Raw genomic sequence first — 15119 nt, 5'->3', positions numbered from 1 at the left:
AACACTCACGATAGTAATCTGATGGGTTTTTATACGATGGGCAGGGATATTCAACTAATGCGAAATATGGCAGCATATCCCTTCGCTTCCCGCTGTACATTGTCCTTCCAGCTGATATTAGGAGAATCCTAGAAAGCATGGTAAAAATTTCGTATGTGGGTGGGTGCATGGTGAATATAACAATCCTTCCGAGAGCATTTCCCGCCCCTCCATTTGCCCATTGTTTCAAGTATTCAACTAGAAAAAAAGTGTCGAAAATGTCCATTCCTCTAGTTGGTTGATCTAAAATCACTATATCTGTATCTAATATGAGATGGCATGCTACGTTCAGTCTTCTTCTCTCTGAAATGGTCATCGATGAAACTTTGGTGTGTCTCACCAGTTCCAAGCCAAGATCTTCGATTAAAACGTTTATCTGAAAATATATTTTGATATTATATGTATATCTAAACGGAAATGAATTCACAACAGCTTTTGCTGGAAGTGATAGCTTGATCAATTACAGGAAATTCCTGTTGTTGAGCAGCATTTGAAAATGATAATCGCCTTTATTCCTCACAAATAGTTTACTTTATATTAGTGACCATTACCTAATCAACAGGGAGGAGTTCATTCAATTCAAAAACAAGACCTCTACTGAAATGTTCCATCACTCAATCCCAAAATCTGAAGTTTATTTTTGAAAACAAACTATTATACAGAAACAATTCCCAAAGAGTTGTATAACAGGCTTGCTTGTTCACGAGTAATCTTCAACAACTGAAAGGAAAAGGGGATACATATGTTAATATCAGTGGAACCACCAACTTCACTCTTTCTCACTGAATGTTTCTGGATCAGTTTGAGGTGTATCTAATATTGGACCAATACTCAAAGTGATTTGTAGAGATTCGCTAGCTGTAGTTGCCTTACTACTGACTATGAATCCCCTATATCAATACCAATTTCACCCAGCTGAGCAAGTTTCCTGGTGTGCCTTAGAGGTTTCTCAGTTTGTTTTCCCGAAGTTTATTTATTTTATAATCGAGGTGAGGGACTATCCAATTCCAAAGTTTATGCTATAGTTACTATAATGAAATGAATAAAAATGCATTTGTCTAATTAGCACTGGTAGTAATTCATTTCATTGAAGTGATCATGAATCACAACAACATAAACAAGTCATTAATCACACATACTATGGTTACTAGTAATACGTCTAATATTGCTGTATCTTGATCATTTGCTTATTTCATTAAAGTCAGTACCCCCACCAAAGTCAGGAGTGTTCATTCACGTCACAGCTCATTATGAGCAGTGATGTGACTGCTTGGCTGATCCTCACTAGCTATTTTACCTCCCTGGTTAATGGTTGTCTTGGACTATCTTGAGAGAGGTATGCATGCCTCGCCTGCCATCTTCAATATAATTCACGTAAATTCTTTCATACAAAATTTACTTGAAGACCGTATACTCCATTATTTTCTGATATTTCTATACATTTTTCTGATCTTTCTGAGATTTTGCTATACAATTTCCTCCTGCAGATCCAGGGTTTTTGTATGATCATGACAGAATCTCCAAACTTCCTCATAGGCATCACATTAGCAATAGAGAACCCCTCACTGAGTTGTAGGGGACTGGTTCTTCTATTATTACAAATCACAGGAGGTGATCATAGTGATCTTAAGTTCCTACTAAAATAGAGGAAGCATGGTACCACCTTGTATGAATGCAAGGCTAGGTACTCTAGAAGATCCGTTGCTTTTCTAGGTCTCAGAAAATACATTGAAAATACCTGATGAGGTCTTCGGATAGATGTGAATCTCATCTGGAAGTTATTGAAAATATTTTTTGTTGAATGCTAGATATTTTTCATGATGTTCATATTGTTAGTATCCGTTGTTGTCTTCTGGTAATGACTAAGTCACTATCTGTACTAATAGTGAAGGAAAGAGGTTGAGCAAACCGGCCATCGGATGCCTGCTTCCACGTAGCCCCGCTGTATATGGAAATGACAGAATCACTTGTGGTTCTGTTATTTCCTAACTGAATGACATCCCAACGATGGCTTAATCCTAAAGTGTGTGTATCCGTGCCGAGAGAATGAATGACACTGAGCCTATCAGCTGTCTCTACAGATCCTTCGAGATACCGGGCGCCCTCTCGTCGTAGCATCGCCTTGTCACGGTAATGCGGGGCTCTGCCGTGATTGACCTCATTCCCCTAGCTACTCGTGGGACTTTTGTTGACACAGTAAAGTTGAAAATTCTTTCTGACGCTGAGTCTATAGAGGAGATGGATGTCAAGCTTACGACTCCAATTGACCTCCCTGTAAACTTAGATCAGTAGCGAGTCTACAGAGGAGATGGATGTCGAGTTCACGACTCCAACTGACCTCCCTGTAAATTTAATTCAGGAATGAGTCTACAGAGAAGATGGATGTCGAGTTTACGACTCCAACTTACCTCCCTGTGAATTTAATTCAGGAGAGAGTCTACAGAGAAGATGGATGTCGAGTTTACGACTCCAACTGACCTCCCTGTAAATTTAATTCAGGAATGAGTCTACAGAGAAGATGGATGTAGAGTTTACGACTCCAACTGACCTAACTGTAAATTTAATTCAGGAGCGAGCCTACAGAGGAGATGAATGTCGGATTTACGACTCCAACTGATCTCCCTGTGAATATAATTCAGGAGCGACTCTACAGAGGGGGTGGATGTCGAGTTTACGACTCCAACTGACCTCCCTGTACATTTAGTTCAACAGCGAGTCTACAGAGGAGATGGATGTCGGGTTTATGACTCCAACTGACCTCCCTGTAAATTCAGTTGAGGAGCGAGAGCTTCTCAACACCCCAACTTCTGATCCAACAACTGAACCTTGAAAAAAGGTTTGGTGGTGCAGCCAGGAAAAGACTGAGTCGTCTCCCCGAAAGCGGGGAGACGACTTGCACCAAACTCTTGAGCGGCGTACGCAGAATCTGTCTCAGGTGGGGGAACAAACCTCCCCATGAGCAGGTTAGCAAACGTTTGCGCTCAAGTGATGATTCAACAAAACCAGAGGCGAAAAAGCCCTGCATGGCTGAATCTAAGCCATCGTCAGGTGTAGCTGACGTGCAAAAACCCTCATATGGAAAGGTTGTCGTGTGTATCAAGGTGGGATTCTTGCAACTTGACTATTCTACTACCTCATTAATAGAGCATATACTTCGTGTCTGCGCCGCTGGGGACCGAATCAGATCTATAGATTTCGACAGAGCCATACTCTCAATATTTGACCTGGAAGACCACTCACCATACAAACTAATCGGCTGCGTTAAGAAGCTGGATTCACTTGTCCGAGTATGAATATGAGTGAGCCACAATAAAACCTTGCGTGTTGCGGTAGAGTGTCGAATAGACCCACTCACTTTGGACCTAACCTAACTCTAGAAGATCGCTTGCTTTTCCAGATCTCAGAAAATTCATTGAAAATACCTGATGAGGTCTTCGGATAGATTTAAATCTCATCTGGAAGTTGTTGAAAATATTTTTTGTTGAATGCTAGATATTTTTCATGACGTTCATATTGTTAGTATCCGTTATTGTCTTCTGGTAATGACTCAGTCACTATCTGTACTGATAGTGAAGAAACTCGAGGGATAGGTAGGATAGATCTGAATTGAGTACTTCTATTCGACCTCTAGCTGCAACCCACATGGTTTCATTGTTTCTCATATCAATTATAACTCGACCAAATGAATCAGGTTTCTATTCGATGCCGATCACTTCATTTGATGGGTGAGTCTTCAGTGCACCTTGCCTCCTGGTTTGGTTCAGCAGAACTAAGAAGCTCCTGATTTGTTCCGATGTTACAGGTTCCATAGTTGAAGCCGATCGATTAAACTTCATCTCCTCTATGAGCTTAGCCCAAAAGCTGGAGAACTAGTTAGTTGTTTCTCTTGATTCGTCGTTGAATCGATGTTGATTAAAGTTATTTATAGGACCTACTCAAGGAAAGAATGTTTTTTCTCCTGATGCGGATTTTGCTCCTGCTGCTCAAAAATTTGATTCATGGCAGCTTCATTAAATATTTTGCTCTTAAATAGATCGTAGGTTGTTTTCAGGCTGCAACACCTAGTCGCTTGGGTTTACTTTAGGAGTTGGAGAACTGGGGAGCTCCTGCTCTTGATTTCATATTACAGAAAGGATAGTTGAGGGTTGCTTCATCAACACGCATCCCTTCTGTAAACACAGACCAAAAGCCGGAGAACTGATACGCTCTTTTTCTTGATCGTTCTCAAAAAAAAAATGTTGGGGTTTTTAGTCGATGACCACTTTCTCTTTACATTCAGGTTTGGGTGTTTGATTTCTTCATGGTCCATAGTATGCACCATGAGTAGCTGGGGAAAAAAGGTTCATTACAGAAGAAGTTCGAATTGACAACGCTTCATTCGACTGAGGGGCGCCCGATATTTCGTATGTTTAATCAGTGAATCTCAATCATACATCCTTGAAGCACAGATTTACACACCTGATAACAAGGCTTCATTTTCTTTTAACTCTATGAGCAAAACCTCATTCAGCAGGGGTACCTCCAGCCCCCCGTTAGGAGGCAAGGCAAAACATAAGCATGATCCCCTCTCTTCAATATTCCATTGAATGATCACTATATGCTAACTGTGGTATTGTCTGAATCAAATAATTCTTCTACTAAAATGGTAATAGAGAATACAGTATTCATTTTGTTAACGATATGAATATCAGAGAAGAATGATTCGTTTTCACGTATGTAATAATAGGTTATACATCTTCAGTAGAGGTTTGTCCTGAATAGATGAGCTCGAATGTCAGAAAAACTAGTTTTATGAGACGACGTATGGAGAAGTAACTTCTAAGGCCTTTCAAAAAACTATTCGTTTGTATTTTTGAAACTTGTGATGCACTGTTTGGATCCTTTGGTGTAGTAATGAATATTACTGCATTTTTTCCCAACACTAAACCGTTATTTCAACACCTCGACACGTGTTTCGATCACCAAGTGATCATCTTCAAGATTATCAGAAGATCAAACTGTTTGACCTTCCTCTTGAAGATGATCACTTGGTGATCGAAACACGTGCCGAGGTGTTGAAATAACGGTTTGTTGTTGGGAAAAAACTCCAGTAATATGTATTTTTGAAAGTTTTGAGAACTCAATTTCATGCATCTGCTTCTGAAGTTGATTGCAATCCACCCAATGCTATCCTTACCCTGTCCATGGCGTCGATTTTCAAATATCCTAATTTATCGGTGGGTTTCTTGAGATCGTAGTGAAACCTCAAAGTCTGTACAACTGTCATGTCTTTACATAAATGAGAATCACTTTGCACATATGCTACTCTGGACTTCAAAGAATGCGGCCGGACGTTCTGTCCATTCAAAAGAACGCTTCCTAGCACTGGTGCTCTCAGACCTGCGACAATATCCAGTAGAGCTGTACCTTCCTCTTCAGAAGTTGCCATCAGTGCCATGACTTCACCACCTCGTATTTCGAACGACACCTCATTGAGCAGGAGATGCTGATTGGACTGGAGGCAGCAGTTGAAAGATTTAGGGAAAATTCCAACACCACACACCTGGGAATGAAAGCATGTTATGTAGACAACCAGTTCAATTCTGAAGAATGAATTCTTATTGACAAAGCTATGTGCGAAATATAAATAACATATAAATCAAATCTCTGAAGTAAAATCACTAAGTAAGTGATAACATGAACTTAAAAAAGACATGTAAATAACAATAACCTAATACAAACGTTCAGGATATAAGATTAAAAAAATTAAATAAATCAATTCAAACTAAATTGAATCAAATCAATAAAATACCGTAGAAATTACAGTTAGTCATACTCAATTAAATTATCATCGTAAAATTCTGCTATGCTATAATAAGGTCTCACAGAAAGCAAGTCTTTCTCAAGAGCGCTAAGGTCATTTATGGTTCTTATAGCTTAAGGAAGATGATTGCACATTTTGAGACCGTAAATAATGGAATCTTTAACTATGGTCGAAGAAAGCAGCGGTAATTTGAAGCTGAATATTCGTCTGGTTTGATACATTGGCTCGTCTAAGTTGTAGAACGAGTTCCTATTTTGAAAGAGAAGGCAGATTGTCTCATATCTAAATAAGGAGACCACAGTTAGGATTCTGTTGGAGGCAAAAAGAGGCCGACAAGAATCCCTAGGCTCGGCTTTGCCATGCCTAAGGATTCTTGTAATAATGATAGCAGGCATGTGTTAGAACACACACCTCAAAAGCAAATATCATTACGGAGATGCGATTTGAAAAGGAAATGATAAACCGCAGATCCGAGCTCAAATGCGGTTACTCGTATTGCATAACATCCAGAGGAGAGCTTGTAATTGTTTGTTGAATTTTAAATTGTTGTCAATGAACAAGCCAAGGAATTTAGAAGCTGGTACGTTATCTATTTGAATATTATTTAGATGTACGGCTGGAATCTGGCAACGATACGACACTAATTTTGTTCTTGATAAATTCAAGCTCAAGAGATTTGAGTCAAACCAGTCTTTCATTTTCATGTCATTCTCAATAGATTCAAATTCAGATTCTTTATCAACCATTTGTAGCCAAGTTGTGCTTGGATATGGCAAGTCATATCGTGGGCGTACAAGCAGAACCTTCTAAGTCCACTTTTTTCGAAAATGAAGAATGTGTCACGTACAACTCTATATTAGGGTAACGCTCCAGGCAAAGAAACATTCAAGTCCATTTTGCGTTTGTTACTGGACATACACCGATTGAAATTCACTTAAGTCTAACTTCGTCATAATTCCAACATGCAGAATCGGTCAAGTGCACTTAAACGATTTTCAGTTTCTACTGACCAATAAGCGACAAGTCTGAACAGGAAAAAACCCGTAAGTCTGTCATTTGGTGTTTATTGTTGCGTGGTGTAGGATCCTAAGAGTTTATCCATATTGCATAAATGTCTTCCAGAGGCAAAAATATTGTTTTTTTAGCATGCAGTGAATAAGTGAGCCATGTTATCGATAAAAATAGTGTCACTTTTAAAACATCTATGAACAATCATGAAAACTTGATATGTGGAAACATCATTGAAAATAGGTGTGAAACATCATGTGCAGGTGAGCAGTAGTTAATTAAGATCACGGTTTTCTAATGAATTTATATGCATAGAAAATAATAGCATGCTAGTAAAGACAATAATTAAATCATTCTCTGATCTCCAATTGATATTGGGTATTTGGTTGGACTTATGTGGTTCTTCTTGTTAGTGGTGGTACCTGCACTTAAGACTTAATTGTTTCTTAAACCAAGAGAGTGAAAACTATTGATCAATTTTCTGCTTGTTTTCAGGTGATAATTGTGCTGATGAAAGTTTTATTGATGACTCAAAATTGCCAAGTATATCCACGAAAATTGTTTCTCAGCAAATTTTGAATAAAGACAGCAATTATTCATCCCCAGATTCGGACACTGAAACACTTGATGCTACAAACAACGGTAATAGACCTTCAGAACGCATTTTTTGGTTTATTAATTGAGCCTGATGCTCGTGCTTTCACTACCCACACTCATTCGAGCTCAATTGCAAACAACAGATTTTTTTTTATTCTAGTTGGAAATGATGCTGCTCAAATATATGGGAAAACCTCATCGAGAGAAAAAAGAAGTGAATTGTATCAGCTATCGCTGAATGAAGACAGTGATGACTCAGTAAAAGATCCTGATTATAGTGCAAATAATACATCAGAGTCAGAAAAAGGTAAAAAATAAGTTTATTATGGAAAACTACTCTCTACACCATTTTTGTTTTAGAGGAGGAAACGGAAAATGAAAAAAAGAAAAACAGCTAACAAGATGGAAAAGAAGTCATCCTAGTGATTGGAAACGCAATATCGCAAAAAAGAGAAGAAGTGATGGTTTGAAATATGAGATTAATAAGCGGCAAAGACCACCTAAAAAACTTCGAGCGGTCAATTGTGAAAAATGTCGTTTCAAATGTCAGACTAAATTCTCAGATGCTGAAAGGGAAGCTATTTGTTCACAATATTGGAAAATGGACAATTTCAAATGACAAAAAGATTTCCTACTTTCCAATATTACAAGCATGTCTCCAGAGAGAAGGAGACAAAGAAATGGAAATAGAGGCCCCAGAAGTAATTTCAAACAGTACTACTTCGAAAAAGATAAAAACAAAATGAGAATATGTCAAGCTTTTTTTCTAAAAACGCTCAGTATAAGTGGTGACGTAGTTAGAAACGCCTTTCAAAACAAGGGACCAGTTGGTACCTATATTGGAGAAGATAAACGTGGAAAATATGTGCCAGGAAATAAAACCGTTCCTGAGCTTGTTGCTGCTGTTAAGGAACACATAGAGAGCTTTCCAACAGTGATATCACACTATTCTCGTAAAACTACGAAGAAAGATTACCTGGACAGTAAATTATCTATTTCAAAGATTTACAGTCTCTACAAAGAAAAATGTGAAGCAGAAGAAAAACAATTCGTGACATTTATAACGTATAAGAGAATTTTTGGAGAGCATTATAACTTATCATTTTTCAAACCTAAAAAAGATTTATGTGAGAGGCATAAAACAGCTGAAAATGAGGCAAACAATAATGAGAATTATGGAAGTCATATAAGGCGGAAAAAAGATTGCTACATAGCTAAAGATAAGGACAAAGTACGAGCTACTAATAATGAAAGTTTTGTTCCATCAACTTTCGATTTGCAGCCAGTTCTTCAAATTCCCTGCTCAGATGTTAGCCCCATGTACTACTCAAGGAAAATTTGCGTGTACAACCTCACAATTTACAATTCAGCCCCACCGAATGATGCCTATTGTTATTGCTGGTCGAAATTGAATGGAAAAAGAGGCAGTGCCGAAATAGGTTCCTGTTTATATTTACACCTGACAAAAAATTTGCCTTCACATGTAAAGGAAGTGTCACTATGGTCTGACACATGTGGAGGACAAAATCGAAATCGGCATGTTGCCGCTTTGCTTATCTATGTGGTACAGTTTTCACAGCTCGAAACTATTCAGCACAACTTTTTGGAAAGTGGACATTCCTATATGGAAGCGGATTCCATGCATAGTGCTATTGAACATGCTAAAAAATTTGTACCAGTTTATACAATCAATGATTGACTCAATATATTCAGACTGGCAAGATCAAAACGGAACAAAAACAAAAAAAATGAGCCCTACAACGTACAAGAATTGAAGTTCACAGACTTTTACGATTTGAAAGCATTGTCAAAAATTTTGATCAGAAACAAATCGAAAGACTCGGAAGGACACACTGTAAACTGGTTACTTATCAAGAGCTTAAAGTATTCGAAAGGAAATCCAGGCGTTATCGAATACAAATATATACACGATGATCCGTTCAAATGTATCAATGTTTTTGGAAGAGGAAAGAGACCCACATTTCCTAGGCAGCTGAAGAAACTCTACAATGAACCATTACCAATAAGTGTAAAAAAAATTCCCATCAAATTCCATGGATGGTACAAATCATTACCTACCTCGACAAATGCGCTAGATCAATCTGCTGAGCCATGTGTAGATGATAGCGAAGTAGACGACATAAGTGACTCTGATGATGAACTGCCACTAGTTCACTTATGGTCACTTATGGTTAACATATGGAAGAGGAAGAAAACCTTAAGTACAGACTTGTGAAAAAACTGAAATGAAAAATTCTTTTTTTTTTGTAAATGTTTGTTTGATTGAATTATGTGCCTTAAGAAATAGCATACAAACTCTCCTTTGGTGATCAAAATCATTTATTCATGAAAACAAATTTTACAGGTGGATTTGAACATTCAATTGCGATTTTCTCGTTATTCACTTTTATGGACTTACATGATTCTGCTTGTATGCCCACGATAACACTCATTAATGTCAATTTTTAAAAAATTAGAAATTCAATAAATTATTTTGAAAGTACAATATTCATACAGGGGCATACTTACATATAATATTAACATAAATTAGGTACTTTTGCAATAGATCACAAATTCTTCAAGGCTGTAGAAAGCATTCATTGTCAGCATTTTTTAAATTTTTCTCTTGAAGAGGGGGTGCGATAATTCTTTATTATATAGTGTAAGTCCATTATGTTGTGGTGATTTTGTATAATATGTGTGATTGAATTTTTCGATGCTAAGGGTATCTTTGTTTCTTGTTTCAACTTCATAGAGCGTACGGTTGCTAGGAGCATGCCATAAAATTGAGGTATCATCAGCAAATAAAGTAAATTTTCCTTGGATGTTAATAGATTATATATCATTAATGTAAATTGAGAATGAAAGTGGGCCCAGTACCAAATCTTGTGGGACACCGCGAGTAATTTTTACCTTCATTTAAGTATGGGAGTATTTGGATGCGATCTGTTAAGTATGACTCAAACCACTTAAGATTTATTCCAGTTATACCGTATCTACTGGGTTTCCGTAAAAGAATTTCATGATTCACGAAAACAAATGCTTTCGCTATATCACAGAAGACCGCAGCCACTGTTTCTTTGTTATTTATGTTGGAATAGACATTGTAAAGAAATGAAAGTATGGCATCGGAAATGTTGTTTTACTTTTGGAAACCAAACTGGCAGTCACTTATTATTTTGTTTTCATTCAGAAAGCAAAGGAGTCTTGTTTCAAATAATTTTTTTTATCAATTTACCCGTTGCAGAGATTAGAGAAATTGGACGAAGGCTTGATGGACCATTGATGACTTCTGCCTTTGGCAGTGCTAACACAATCGACTTCTTCAAAAAAAACTGGAAAGATTCCTTCTCTAAATTAATTATTTATTAGACCAACGAATATATCGAGTACTGTTATAGGAATATCCTCTAGAATTTTTATAGAGATTTCATCTGAACCTGTGGAGTTTTTATTTTCACTGGAAAATAGTGTTTCATGCAGTTCGGTGAATTTTGTGTCATATAATATAAAGGTTTTTTGGGAAAGAAAGTTTTTGGATTTCTACTACTCCATCTGATACAAAAAAATGGATGAGAGAATCTTCCAAAGAAAGGAAGGATTAATCAATTTGAAAATAAGTAACTCTATACATGGATGTGTAGATCATGCAAAGAAGTAACTTTCAGACACAAACTGAAAGAAAGTCCTCCTGAAACAGCTACTTTCATATAAACATTGAATTACACGAAAGAAAAAATTCTTTCGAAACAAATACTTCTATATGAACACTGAATTATACAGAAGACACTTTTCTCTATTCAGTTTGTATATCGAACATTTGTGGAGGAATAAGAATCAGATATCATTCACATGAGTTCTACTTTGAATGAATGGTAATAAATTGTACTCACATGGAACACTGTCACCCTAACTGGTATACACGTGTTTCGCCTTAAGACACTTGCCCTAAGGCTCTTCAGTACCAAATTGGATAACATTATAGAAAATACACACACTTTATTCATGAATTACGATTTTGAATGTCACGGAATAAGCTTGATCTGCTTATGTCATCGATGACATCGTAATGACATTCATTCACCTATTTGATTTAATCCCAGCCATGAGGAATCTTATTTGATTTGAAAGGGTTATATATAACTTTCTTTCCCAAAAAATTAATCACTCCTAAAAATATAAGAATTGGCGATCCAGAACCAGGCAACGCTCTTTCGACCCTCCAAGGTCTCATCAGTGGTGCTAGGCTGAACCACGCATGCATCGCTGAACTAATTTTTCGTTAAAGGGGAATTCGTGGATTGGTGTCTACGAAAGATAAAACGTCATCAATTTTACTTATTCAGCTTTGCCCTCCGGAAGACAATTGAGTACAGTAATGCATTTGTGGTTCACTTCAGCCTCACTGATGAGGGCTGAGCGGGTCGAAATAGCGTTTTCTCTGTTTTGGAATACGAATACTTTGTTTTTGCTATCTGGATCCATCTGAATGTTCAATAATTGCAGTGAAAACTGATTATTATATTGAGACTTCAAGATCATATAACCAATAGGTATTGTTTCGAATTTTCATCATTTTTATACTCTTATATCCAAAATATCAAAAAAATATCATTTTTTGTTATTGCTCCAAATGAATTTTACTGAAATTTCATTTCAGAAATGACCTTTTTCTCTATTACTTTTTTTTTACTATTTTCTCTTGTCGCTTTGTATATATTGAATGAATACCTGCAAATTAGGATACATGAACGTAGTTTCAGGTTCTTCGTCTTGGCTGAGGTAATCTGTTCGTAAAACTGAAGGTGGACCTCTCCTTGATAGTGGTATCGAAACATGGCTCTCGGTTTTGGACATTGGTCTGCTGATTTGACTCATTACACTGAAAAATAAAAACCTTCAAATTTGAAACCTGGTTAACACTGGTACAAAAAATTTCAGCTAATATAAACCTCACTTTCCACTTTGAAATTCTTGCAACTATACGAACTTGATTAAAGACATCACTTTCTCCATAATGAAGCTTGTGGTGTACTCCAAGGATAAATCCTCGGTCCTGATTTTTTTCTTACTTATATAAATTCTTTTGCCGATTTGAAATGTATGGTATAAGCAAAGTATTTGCTGATATTACTACTACCATATATTTCTCAGAGAGTAAAGAACAAATAAAAAATTGTATGAGGATTTGGATGGAATTCTCATTTGAATTGATGAATATTAATTGAGGCTCAATTTCAATAAATTTCCATACATGAATATTTATCTGAGACTCATTGATACTTTGAATAATTTGATCGTGTTGGATCATAATTTAATTGAATGAACTGAAACAATATATAAATGAATGAGGAATCATCATGGAATAAAAAAAATGGAAAAAATATCTTCTATTATTGGATTTTTTTTACAAGACTAAACCTTTATACATGTAAAATTAAAAAAAATATGTATCAGTCTCATTTATTCACATTTACACTATCTTATTTCTGTTTGGGGTATAGCAAGTCAATCTATAATCAAACCACTGAAAATCATACGAAACAAAATAATTAAAAGCATTTATGAATTATTATATTTGGAATATTGAACTCATATTTATTGGACTTGAATTCCTTTTACAAACACAAAATCAGCTGTTTCAATAATTCTTGAATTTGCTTCGAATTTGACATATTCATAATCATGTCACAATACACCCATAGGTTGGGCTACCTATTGGGCGCGTCCCCAGGTGGTGGATAGAGGAACGGCCAGGGAACTGAGGACCCTGTCCGGGAAGCCAATGCGGCCCTACTAACGGGATCGTCGGACTCCTGGTTGATGGCAGAAATGAGTAGGGTGAGGGATACTAAAACTCCTCAAAAGCCTTTGCGAAACATGCCACCGTGGAGCAGCCTACCCAATCTAAGGTGTAAGGAATCGTGCTGACAGATGAATGCTCGCAGGGTGATATGGGGTTACGAACGATTGCCTTGGGAAACTGGACGAAACCTCATTATAATCAGCCTACCTCTGGTAATGCGGAGCTCTGCCAACTCTTCCCTTGCTACTCGTGGGAACACACATGAATGAAACAAACACAAAAACAGAAACCAATCCTGAGGCTGGACAGAAGTGCTCACCTCAATCTAAGGCGGTTGCTGGGGATGAACAGAAATGTCCACCCCGATCTACCGCTCGGAATGAGGCTGGACATAGCGAATCACCTCGTGATGTAAAACAAAGGCCAAAGCGTAAGCACATTTGCGACTACCTTCTCCTCCCCCACTCCACCTCTGACAGCAAAGGCACTTTCTGCGGCGGGCGCCAAGAGCTTCGCCTTGAATGAAAGCAAAGAATCGGCTGCCCTTGCAGGAAAGAGGCCTCGGGTGTCCCTCCACGGAGGGAACCCCAAGAAGGTTGAAGAAGCCGTGCATCGACAGTAATGTCGCTGCACCTTCCACGGAGGCCGCCGTGAGGCACCTCAAGGTTGCCAAAGAGAGTGTGTGTTCAGTGAGTTTTGGCCTACACCTGCCGATATAAAGGAGATGTCTCCCAGAGACCTGTCCACCTTCCAAGAAAGCACAGGATGGACGATGACCTACGAGGACAACTCCTTGGGAAGATGTACAACCGAAATTTGCCAATTAATTTCCATAAACAGCTGATCATTACTCAAATAATGAACAAAAGTAACTTTTTAGGAAGAAAATCAAAGTTTTATCGACCTTTGTTCATATAAAACTTGTATTCTAGAACTTCATACAAGTATTGCGAATTTATAGTTTTCATCAACAGGCACAGTTATTCTTCCTAAAGATGGTTTTAGTGATTTCACACCTTCATTTATTCTCTCATTCTTGAATTTATATACACATACATTTCCACCCGAGTATCAACGGTATATGAAGGAGTTTGGTCTGCACTAGGCTTCATATACATCAAGAACAGTATTAAGAACATAAATCTTTTCGTTATTATGAAAAGCACATTTGCTCATTCGTTTTACTCAAGAGAAAACTGAAGTTGCCACTTTGATTCACACACGCAGGGCTTTATCATAAACTCATGTTCTTCAGATAATAAAGTACATAATTGAAGCACTATCCAAACGGATCGAATCAAATCATGGCGTCATCTTCTTTTCCAGCCAAAATTAAAAATATCTCAGGCATATCTGATTCAATCAGGTGTGCTGTGCAGTTATGTAATACATTAAAACGTGCTTTTCATATCACTATTTGGGAATTACCATCAAACTTCAAAAATAAAAACGAAATTAATCAATAATGCGAGTGTTCCATATTTCCATCACTTACCGTATACTATGAAAGTCTTTTGAGATTTTTTATAGCAAATCATATGAAAGCATTGAATGCTTGAAAAAATAGTACATTTTTCACTTTTTATATGAAGGAGATGTCTCCCAGAGACCTGTCCACCTTCCTAGAAACGACATGATGGACGATGACCTACGAGGACAACTCCTTGGGAGGATGTACGAACGAAATCTGCCAATAAATTTCCATAAACAGCTGATCGTTACTCAAATAATGAACAAAAGTAATTTTTTAGGAAGAAAATCAAAGTTTTCATCGACCTTTGTACATATAAAACTTGTAATCTAGAACTTCATACAGGTGTAGAAAGGGCAAACTTTATAGTTGACCCCGATAAGTTACTGAGTGAA

The 15119-nt window shown here is 37.3% G+C and overlaps 1 protein-coding gene across 1 annotated transcript in view; it reads right to left on the bottom strand.

Moving 5' to 3' along the window:
• LOC111515918 (ATP-binding cassette sub-family G member 8) overlaps window positions 1-15119 on the bottom strand; it is a 139481-nt gene that overhangs the window by 15917 nt on the left and 108445 nt on the right. Inside the window, exons 7-9 of the mRNA XM_074180342.1 lie at window positions 12179-12329; window positions 5216-5581; window positions 10-415 (exon numbers count right to left, since the gene is read on the bottom strand). Coding sequence (XP_074036443.1) covers window positions 10-415; window positions 5216-5581; window positions 12179-12329 — 923 coding nt within the window. The remainder of the gene's footprint in view (window positions 1-9; window positions 416-5215; window positions 5582-12178; window positions 12330-15119) is intronic.

Source organism: Leptinotarsa decemlineata, unplaced genomic scaffold, assembly GCF_025532065.1.
Source record: "Leptinotarsa decemlineata unplaced genomic scaffold, Ldec_3_MD MMD2_tig00026294_RagTag_RagTag, whole genome shotgun sequence".
Taxonomy (NCBI): domain Eukaryota; kingdom Metazoa; phylum Arthropoda; class Insecta; order Coleoptera; family Chrysomelidae; genus Leptinotarsa; species Leptinotarsa decemlineata.
The sequence above is the reverse complement of the archived record's forward strand: the minus strand, read 5'-3'. Positions and strand labels throughout refer to the sequence as shown.